The sequence below is a fragment of the Mizuhopecten yessoensis genome, unplaced genomic scaffold, assembly GCF_002113885.1.
Source record: "Mizuhopecten yessoensis strain PY_sf001 unplaced genomic scaffold, ASM211388v2 scaffold10939, whole genome shotgun sequence".
In the NCBI taxonomy this organism is placed as follows: domain Eukaryota; kingdom Metazoa; phylum Mollusca; class Bivalvia; order Pectinida; family Pectinidae; genus Mizuhopecten; species Mizuhopecten yessoensis.
Window position 1 is genome coordinate 1 of NW_018408797.1, and position 11,369 is coordinate 11,369.

The window sequence follows — 11,369 nt, forward strand, 5'->3', positions numbered from 1 at the left end:
CATTGAATTACCTTAGCATTGAATTACCTTAACATTGAATTACCTAAGCATTGAATTACCTTAGCTTTGAATTATCCTTAGCATTGAATTACCTTAGCATTGAATTACCCTTAGCATTGAATTACCTTAACATTGAATTACCTTAGCATTGAATTACCTTAGCATTGAATTACCTTAATATTGAATTACCTTAGCATTGAATTACCTTAGCATTGAATTATCCTTTGCATTGAATTTACCTTAGCATTGAATTACCTTAACATTGAATTACCTTAGCATTGAATTACCTTAGCATTGTATTACCTTAGCATTGAATTAGCAGAATGGGAAAAAAACATCACTGCATCATATTTGGTATATAGGCCCTGTTAGCTCAAAGACAATTGTTTTGACTTCTTTGTACATGTTATAAATGGCGCCATATACTGCTTAAACCCTAATCTAAGACACTTTACAGTGCATAGTTAATCGTTAGAAGCATACATAAATACAATAGGAATATAAATATAAAATTTTAAATTTGTTTGCGCGTCGATTTTTTCCGTCAATGCAATTTCATTCTCATAATTTGAGACAGCATATTTGTCGTTGTTTGTTTTCTTATTATGACGTTGTTGTTGTTGTTGTTGTTGTTGTTGTTGTTGTTGATTAGGCTTATTCACTGTCACATACAATCGGCAAGGCCACCTCATTAGAACGTTACTCCCTGGAAACGATACATAACACGATTGCTGGCTGATGTGCCAGACCTAAAGAAATAGATTAAACTGTTGTATCTCAAGGTATTTGTCTTTTCTCTACATGTAAAAATGTTACATTTTTTATTTTTTTATTTACAAATGTTTACATTCAAGGTGTAAACTTCTTGTGGTAGTGCACCTGGAATGTATTAACGAGGAACCAGTTCCTAAGTATAAGCAAACCGTCCTCTTACTCGCTATCAGAAAAGAAAACGAATGTGTTTAATTTACATTGTACATGGTTATCCTGGTCGCGGTTACCCGTAAAATGAAATCTCCGCAATGTATCACAATAAGAACACGCTCGATATCAAATTAGGCACCTGAGACCTATACTTTGCCAGTAAACAAATATTACAAGAGTGAGGTTAGTCGACAGAGGGCCCTACGGATGGAAGGTGTAGACATATAGCTCGTTCGTGCTATAAGATGGCACGAACACTTCTTGGTATCCGTCGCCGTCGGCGTCGGCGAAGCTGAGCTGGCCGACCGTCCCGTCGCTTGCCTGTAAAAACGTCGTTATATTGTACGTCCACAGCGACGCGTCGTCGCTCACAGGTTCTATGTAATACGCTGTGCCTTCATCATCACCAGACAGCAAGATGGAGGGCTTCTTTCTGGAATTATTTTTTTCACAATGGATTTGTTTTTGTGCACAATGGGTTATATTGTTTGCGATATTTTGAAATTCATCAAATTCTACTATCTTTACTGTGTGAAACTTCAACAGGGACAGAGTTTTGTTAATTAAATAAAAATCCTTGAGTGATTGTTATATGTTACTGTTGGGTTCTATCACATTTTGGAAGTAAACTTAATGCGATAAGAATATCAAATATATCGCGAGTTATAATAAAAACGTGTTATCAGAGTGATTCTGTGCGGGGAACATGAATGAGATCGATAATCTACGCCAACGATAGAAAGAATAATATCAATGTGGTTTATTTTAACAGATTTTTTAAGAGAATTGTTTACAATTGTAAATATGGAAAGTAATTAAATCTTGACTGATACTTTTGATGTTTTTAATAACAAATGAGCAGCATCATCGGACTGAGAAAATTTTGGTCTTTCATGAAAGTGGAAATTCTATAAGTACTTTTATCACATAATGTACTGTTATCCAGTGAATATATCCATGTCATATTTTTTGCGTATTTGACCTATCAGCCCTGTGATTGGTTGTAAGTTTCAATCGTTTCAATTGTGACGTCACGCCTAGGACATAACGTCACAGACTTACGCACTGGAGTCAAAATGGCGGCTTTTTACATTTCAAGGTTTCATGAAGGTTGTTGTTGACTATGTGATAAAAAGGATCTTACACTCGTTTTCCTTTCATATGAAATTTATAAAACTCGTCACGAAATTTTCATTTAAGCTCGCCGGAGGCTCGCTGAATAGAAAAATCTTATACTCGTTCCATAAATCTCATATGAAATGGAAACTCATGTAAAATCCTATATGTATGTCATTATACTATTTTAAATCACTTCACAACTTTTTTCAATATTTACATAGGAATAATTAGTAACATTGCTAATGGAAATTAAAAACAACTGTTATACAGAATATGCTATACTTACTTTTGTGTATCGTTTGTGTTCGGAAACACCGCTGCAGGAGATCCAGGAGCTCCTTTTCCGGTCCCGGATTTCCGCGGTCCGAAGCCTTGTGCTATGGTATGCCGAGTAAAATTGTCCGTCCTGTTGCCAACAAAAATATCGAGTCAGTTATTTCTCCCAAGTATATTTGATATGGAAACTCACAGTCTTAAGGTATGGTACACTAGAGAGGTAACCCTGGACGGTATGGCACACTAGAGAGGTAACCCTGGGCGGTATGGCACTAGTACTAGAGAGGTAACCCTGGACGGTATGGCACTAGTACTAGAGAAGTAACCCTGGGCGGTATGGCACTAGTACTAGAGAGGTAACCCTGGACGGTATGGCACACTATATAGCTAGAGAGGTAACCCTAGGCGGTATGGCACACTAGAGAGGTAACCCTGGGCGGTATGTCACACTAGAAAGGTAACCCCGGACGGTATGTTAAACTAGAGAGGTAACCCTGGGCGGTATGGCACACTAGAGAGGTAACCCTGGGCGGTATGGCACACTAGAGAGGTAACCCTGGGCGGTATGTCACACTAGAAAGGTAACCCCGGACGGTATGGCAAACTAGAGAGGTAACCCTGGGCGGTATGGCAAACTAAAAAGGTAACCCTGGACGGTATGGCAAACTGGAGAGGTAACCCTTGGCGGTATGGCAAACTAGAAAGGTAACCCTGGGTGGTATGGCACACTAGAAATCCTGGGCGATATGGCACACTAGAAAGGTAATCCTGGGCGATATGGCAAACTAGAAAGGTAACCTTGGGTGGTATGGCACACTAGAAATCCTGGGCGGTATATGGCACACTAGAGAGGTAACCCTGGACGGTATGTCACACTAGAGAGGTAACCCTGGGCGGTATGACACACTACAAAGGTAACCCTGGGCGGTATGGCACACTAGAGAGGTAACCCTGGGCGGTATGGCACACTAGAGAGGTAACCCTGGGCGGTATGACACACTAAAAAGGTAACCCTGGGTGGTATGGCACACTAGAAATCCTGGGCGGTATGGCAAACTAGAAAGGTAACCCTGGGCGGTATGGCAAACTAGAAAGGTAACCCTGGGCGGTATGGCAAACTAGAAAGGTAACCCTGGGTGGTATGGCACACTAGAAATCCTGGGCGGTATATGGCACACTAGAGAGGTAACCCTTGGCGGTATATGACACACTAGAAAGGTAATCCTGGGCGGTATATGACACACTAGAAAGGTAATCTTGGGCGGTATAAGACACACTAGAAAGGTAATCCTGGGTGGTATGGCACACTAGAGAGTAACCCTGGGCGGTATGGCACACTAGAGAGTAACCCTGGGCGGTATATGGCACACTAGAGAGTAACCCTGGGCGGTATGGCACACTAGAGAGTAACCCTGGGCGGTATGGCACACTAGAGAGTAACCCTGGACGGTATGGCACAATAGATAGTAACCCTGGGCGGTATATGGCACACTAGAGAGTAACCCTGGGGGGTATATGGCACACTAGAGAGTAACCCTGGGCGGTATCTGGCACACTAGAGAGTAACCCTGGGCGGTATATGGCCCACTAGAGAGTAACCCTGGGCGGTATTGCACACTAGAGAGTAACCCTGGGCGGGATATGGCACACTAGAGAGTAACCCTGGGCGGTATATTGCACACGAGAGAGTAACCCTGGGCGGTATGGCACACTAGAGAGAAACCCTGGGCGGTATATGGCACACTCGAGAGTAACCCTGGGCGGTATATGGCACACTAGAGGGTAACCCTGGGCGGTATATGGCATACTAGAGAGTAACCCTGGGCGGTATATGGCACACTAGAGAGTACCCCGGGGCGGTATGGCACACTAGAGAGTAACCCTGGGCTGTATGGCACACTAGAGAGGTAACCCTGGGCGGTATATGGCACACTAGGGAGTAACTCTGGGCGGTATTGCACACTAGAGAGAAACCCTGGGCGGTATATGGCACACTCGAGAGTAACCCTGGGCGGTATATGGCACACTAGAGATTAACCCTGGGCGGTATATGGCACACTAGAGAGTAACCATGGGCGGTATATGGCACACTAGAGAGTAACCCTGTGCGGTATATGGCACACTAGAGAGTAACCCTGGGGGGTATATGGCACACTAGAGAGTAACCCTGGGGGGTATATGGCACACTAGAGAGTAACCCTGGGCGGTATATGGCACACTAGAGAGTAACTCTGGGCGGTATTGCACACTAGAGAGTAACCCTGGGCGGTATATGGCACACTAGAGAGTAACCCTGGGCGGTATATGACACACTAGAAAGGTAATCCTGGGTAGTATGGCACACAAGAGAGTAACCCTGGGCGGTATGGCACACTAGAGAGTAACCCTTGGTGGTATGGCACACTAGAGAGTAACCCTGGGCGGTATGGCACACTAGACAGTAACCCTGGGCGGTATATGGCACTCTAGAGAGTAACCCTGGGCGGTATATGGCCCACTAGAGAGTAACCCTGGGCGGTAACCCTGGGCGGTGTATGGCACACTAGAGAGTAACCCTGGGCGGGATATGGCACACTAGAGAGTAACCCTGGGCGGGATATGGCACACTAGAGAGTAATCCTGGGCGGTATATGGCACACTAGACAGTAACCCTGGGCGGTATATGGCACTCTAGAGAGTAACCCTGGGCGGTATATGGCCCACTAGAGAGTAACCCTGGGCGGTATATGGCCCACTAGAGAGTAACCCTGGGCGGTAACCCTGGGCGGTATATGGCACACTAGAGAGTAATCCTGGGCGGTATATGGCACATTAGACAGTAACCCTGGGCGGTATATGGCACACTAGAGAGTAACCCTGGGCGGTATATGGCACACTAGAGAGTAACCCTGGGCGGTATATGGCACACTAGAAAATATCTGACCTGATTTATCCCCCTGTATGATCGCTACAGGTGACATAGGAAACTACTGAAATGAGAGCTTTTTGTGTCCTTCCATTGAAAAAACACCCTAATCGTCTGTTCCAAATGTTCATGCTATTTCTTTGGGATATCTATCATTTGTATGTTGTTATCTATATTTTTTCTGTTTATGTTATTCTGGTTCTTTTTTTCTGTGTACCTTTTGCAAATCGTTTTGCTGTTATGTGCAACACTTGAACCTCATGCATTACGTTGTCACTGCGTCAATGTTGATTTCTGTAATTTTTCATTCATTATCTAAAACATGACGGTCATTCAATAACTCGTATTTTTCTACTTTTGTGTAAATCGACTGAAAGCAAAATCGAACCTAACAAATTTGTGTGGAAAGGGTCTAGGCATGGTGAATTTTCTCACTGTAAAATCGGGTTTTATACGTCCTGCTCACAGAGTATTAAAATATCAAAGTTTAACTGCAAACACACCAAAACCTTTATGTTAGTGATACTAGTCGTTACGTGTTGTCTATATATATTGTGACAATGCAAGATTCGGTTAAATATCACAATATGTGTCACCTACCTAAAGTCGACTGGTATCTCAAACCCGTACAGGGCCCCTATTTCTCCGTTTTCTGTCACCAAAAGGTCAAGTTTTCCGTCCCCGTTAAGGTCCACGACTTCCACCTCAAACACGCCTCCTATGCTATTGTCTATCACCCGGGAATGTACCTGTTTCAATATATCATAATAATGAACCATTTTTCAAAAACAAAATTCCAAGTTTTCCTCCAAACCATATTTTGTGATGACTCTAATACACGAATTAAAAAAAGCATATACAAATAGCACGTTCTAGTTGCACACGAACAACTTTCCGTACATAATACGCTGTTCGCGAAGTATGTTAATTAACTCACGACCAACTGCTCTTGCGAAGATGTATATTGCGTGAAATATAATATAATTTTGCCTATACCCCAATGCTAAACTTTAAAAGGTTTTATCGTTTAACATCAAACAACACAAACAGTGATGAGGTCCTATATCGTAATGTTTGTCGTGGTATTTATAATCTTAACTCCTGATTGGTTGAAGTTGCTCTTAATATGCATTTGCGTTTTTTTATATAAGAATTGAATAAATTCATTGAATTTGAACTAAAAAAATGTTGTCTGTTTGAATTATATTATATTCCGCAAATTTATGCAAAATGCAGACAGTCTTCTTCGGTATCTACGGTATGAGCCCAACATAATCCTGGTTTCCTTAAATATATTAAACGTGGAACTGGTCGCGAGTTGAAATTTCCATGTTCACAATGTATATTTAAGTATGTTCCACATTGTTACAGCTGAGAAGGAAGTAGGAATATTGATGATACTTTATAAACAATTGTGACGATAAGTAGTAGATGGTGTACCTGTGACAGATTAGTCCACGAATGTGTGATATTATCTGTCCAATAGACGGACAGACTCTGGGTGAAGTATTGTGCCGTGATAATACAATCCTTTGGCCCACTCGGTGTCATCAGTGTGGCGTTCCTCATAAAGATGTCGGGACCGTGGGCGATCACGTGGGGTGTCCATGGCGAATCAAGCCTTCCTTGATTCTCTAACCATAACAACTCAAACTCCTATAAGAGCAAGGACACCGCAAAACTGAATTAAATACAAATTACATATAAACTTTATCTATTTTACAACTTTTATGAAACAAGTTATTTCAACTTATATTAGTCACTCTTGTTGGCCCGGATATACGCGCGCGTAGGGTTTTAATGTGGGAGGTAACCGAAGTACCCCGGGAAACCCCATGTGGTCGGGCAGGTGACCCTATACCTTTTCACGTCCGATCGGAGAATCAAACCCCGGTCGCCTGTGTGAATGGCAAGTGCGCTATCCACCCAAATATATCTTTAATTGTAGATAAGGCTCCTATTCAAGGTGACGTGCTTCCTGACATAGTAGACCTATTTTAGTTATTCATTTAAACATGTTTCCATTCGCAGTATTAACGATTGTTTTAAAATTATCCATTATCCAATTCTGTTATGAAATGAAAATATGTTCCCTATAAATTTAACCATATTAAACTCGGGGAAACCCCACGTGGTCGGGCAGGTGACCCTATACCTTTTCACATCCGATCGGGGAATCAAACCCCGGTCGCCTTTGTGAAAGGCAAGTTCGCTATCCACCCAAATACATTTTTACTTGTAGATAAGACTCCTATTCAAGGTGACATGCCTCCTGACATAGAAAACCTATTTTAGTTATCCATTTAAACATGTGTCCATTCGCAGTATTAAACGATTGTTTTAAAATTATCCATTATCCAATTATTTTATGAAATGCAAATATGTTTCCTATAAATTGAATCATATTAAACTTACTATGCTATTGGTTTCTTAAAAAAAGACGAACTTGAAACGGAGATGTATGTTAGAGTAATGGAGTATATTTATCCACAGGAATACAGGGCAGTCCTTCGGGGTGTACACTTCCGCAGCCTGATGTTCCGTCGTCGAATATTATATATTCCAACATATTTGAGTTTCTGTGAAACATGTTCTAAACCAAGTTGTTCATTAGTCAGTTTTCCTGCTTTCAATTCACTCTTTAGCTAATACGAAATTCAGGACATACATATTTAAAATGATAATTATAATATAATTGAGCTAAAAGAAATATCAACATGAAATAGAGTTAAAAGTTAAAACAAATATTAGATAATTATCAGGTAAGAAGATTTTAAAAATTAAAAAATATTGTTATGAATGAAATAATGTTTTTTTATCAGTGTTAATTAAGGATTAACTTAAATATGTTTTTCATTTTATGGAGATATAACACAAAAAAACGGAGTGTACTCTAAATAAACCGCGAAGCGGTTTATGATGAGAGTACACTCCGGTTTTTTGTGTTATAGCTCCATAACATACAAAATGTATTCAAGTTAATCCTTATAATTTAATCCCTGTGGAAATCCACTTTTATTGATGGACTTTTTTCTTTTAGAAATTATTGCGCCGCTGTATCAACCAATCAAAAGCGACGTTACAAATGGCGACGTCATTTTTTTTACGTTATTGGATGATAACATACATTTCTTAAGCCAATGGAAATACTTGTTACAAGCAAAATCAAATTATTGACCTGTCGTCTGATTGATAAGTCGCTGGACTGCACAGGTGTAGTCTACATTATCAGCTCGAATATTATATGTTAAAAATACATTCAATTTTATAAGTTATATACAATAAACTCTTCTTATACTATCAGCTGTAATTCATACACTCGTTGTGATTTTGATTGGTATTGGTCAACACCTATTTATGTAAAGAATTTACTCTACACTTACGTTTATGCTAACCTTATACGTGCACTGTTTCCACTCACGCGAACTTACATACACACTTACCTTGTCGCTACCAATGACTGGCTCCCGGGCTCGACACGTGACAGCATCGTCATCACCGTCGGCATCCATGTCTTTCCATATAACCCTGTGGTAAAACCACTTCCCGGAGCTGTCATCGGTCAGTTTGTATGGACCTTTGGGTGTTGGCACGGAGATGTCCATCAAGGATATGGAACCATCGTTCTTAAAGGGCACCAGAAATCCCTGAGGAATAGCTACCATCCGTCTTCCGAACACGTGTTCTTAAATGAACAATCAAAACAATATAAAGTATTTCACAATATGGATAAGAACACGTGGTATTAAGATGTGTTTACTACAGTTTACATGATACGTGTGTTTGTGTAAGGGTTATTCCCCGTATTCTAGAAATATCCTTTTTTTATTAATTAATAATTACCTGATTGTTTTCAATGCATTTTTGATAGTAGGTCATAAATAAATTAACATTCATAAATATTTGGTAGAGTGGTACTCTTCTGAAAGTGAGGTGCATATATGACTTATATTTTGATACAGATATCAACTTTTATTGCTATCAATAGTACACAGGTATCAACAATACATTGATTGAAAAGTATACGGGTATCAGCCATACATTAAATTGTATACGGGTGTCCAATTATATATATTTCTATTAAGTCTATACAGATATACAAATATTTCAATGTTGATATCATACCGTGAGAGTCATTTTTGTACAGTTATCATCAAAAAACGGATGCTCAATGATATGTTCACATAAATAGTTATATGTATAACTGCCAATTTGATACAAATAAGCGATTATGAATTACTTATTATTGTACACATATATACAACAATGTTTTACTCTGAATCGTATAAAAAATAACCAATTTCATATTACTGTAGACTCATTTATTTTCGTGGGGTTAACATTTCGTGGTTTTCAAGGACATTATATTTCGCTGATTTCTGGTTTCCCCCTATCTATATCATACCAAATTTATGTTTTCGTGGGGATTTAATTTCGTGGATTTTTCTTATCCTCGAAACAAACGTCCTACGAAAAATTATAATTTTACAGTACTGTCACTATTATAAATATGTAATTATTTATAACTATCAAAAATAGACAATATACACAATGTATAACATATGAACCTAAAACATCAAAAGTATATGTGATCGTATTTATAAATATATACATGTATATATAAAAAGAAAAGCGAAGACATAAGGCGCAAAATCGATATACATGTATAGGCTGCTTATTTCTGCAACGTGGCGACCTCGAACGTTACTGAATTACTATCTATTGTCTATAACTACTGATAATTATGTACATTTATATGTTACTGATATGTATGTTATTAATAGAAATGCGTGATTGGTTCGTGAATACAATTTGAGCTGTATCCGTGGAGAACGGTATCGGATTAAACGTAGATATAAGTAGGTCAACATCCCCTGATGATTTCGGATATACAGTAGTAAATCCGGGATATGGAATTGGGAATGATCCGAGCTTCTTCAGGGTGTAACTTTCCACTGCAGAAAGAAGGAGCACTAAGAGGACAGCGGCAATGCTCTGTTCCACCATAGCGAGCGACCCTTTATCTTGGTCAATACTACTCAACACTTATCGCTAAACAGATGTCAGTTTCTTATCTTGTGGTGTCGTTGTCATATCATTGAATGTTTACCATTCAGCTAGACTGGCCCCCGTCTCTAGAATATTGAATTATTAAGACAAAACTTTTACTGTTAATAATTTTGATCACTCTGATCCTTACTTCTAAACTAGGGGGAGATAATTAAAGCGATCCTTAGTTCTAAACAAGGGGGAGATAAGCTAATAGAAAAGATGCAGCTGAGAAATTCTTCATAAAAACTTAGGGGCGGGAAGCCAGTCTACCATTTAGCGTATACTTCTCAAAATAACCATGAGTTACTGTATATATTTGTAAAGTATGTACGTGTTTAGCTTTTCAGCCATGTGAGTATGTGTCATGGTACGGTGTCCGTTGTCCGTCCGTTTATCGTCGTCTGCTAGTTAACTTCAGATCGGCCGACTAAATTTGGTCTATATTATTATTGAGCCAAGATGACACACTTTTGTATAAAGGATGTGGCCCACAGAGACAGTAAGGCGGGGCACTTTAACGGAAACCTTTATTATCCCTCTTCTTTTGTATGAATAATGGGGATGTGGTCAAATTTGCTCTGTAACATCCTTGGACCAAGGGAACTCAATTGTGTACAAATTGAGGGAGTGGCCGCCCCTAGGAACAAAGGAAACAGGCCCAATAAGGAAATATTTGTTAATAATTAAATCCTTCTGTTTAAAAGGAGTGTGTGACCAACAAGATCATAGGGAGTGGGGCTCCGTAGGGAGAATTAGAGCTTAATCTTTAAATTCAGTACAGTGTTAATACATTTTAGTACATTTGTGGGAAAGGTAAAAGATATTGTGTAAAAAAAGGTACAATTATGACCCCTTCCCTCTCTTTGTGGACAGAAGAACAGGGACCACTGTTTGGAATAGAGATGAGTCTTTAAAATCCTTCTTCTTTGTTACGGATGGGAATTATAAAGCAAAGTGTATACACAGCCTTCTTTGGTAAGCAGAGAGTGCTACCCTCTGGATGCAGTATGGCGTCTAAAAGGATAGGTGAAAATGATGCCATTCTTAAAAATCATATTTGGACCTTTAACTGCTACACTCGTGCTGGATATCA

General features: G+C 39.6%; 1 protein-coding gene across 1 annotated transcript; it reads right to left on the reverse strand.

Moving 5' to 3' along the window:
• Positions 1-6: 6 nt before the first annotated feature.
• On the reverse strand, positions 7-8,905 carry LOC110463892. The gene is made up of 5 exons (XM_021518814.1): positions 8,668-8,905; positions 6,665-6,880; positions 5,825-5,973; positions 2,330-2,449; positions 7-1,357 (listed from the first exon to the last, which is right to left on the reverse strand). Exons 1-5 carry the CDS (start codon positions 8,887-8,889, stop codon positions 1,126-1,128), a joined length of 939 nt encoding a protein of 312 aa, XP_021374489.1. The 5' UTR covers positions 8,890-8,905; the 3' UTR covers positions 7-1,125.
• Between the last annotated feature and the right edge of the window lie 2,464 nt (positions 8,906-11,369).

Bases quoted from the DNA above. Each gene is read 5' to 3' on its own strand.
- LOC110463892 (XM_021518814.1), bottom strand. From the start codon at position 8,889: ATGGTAGCTATTCCTCAGGGATTTCTGGTGCCCTTTAAGAACGATGGT. The intron at 6,881-8,667 runs GTAAGTGTGTAT...TTGCTCTTATAG, and splicing joins CAGTCATTGGTAGCGACAAG to GAGTTTGAGTTGTTATGGTT. The intron at 5,974-6,664 runs GTACACCATCTA...ATATTGAAACAG, and splicing joins CGTGGACTAATCTGTCACAG to GTACATTCCCGGGTGATAGA.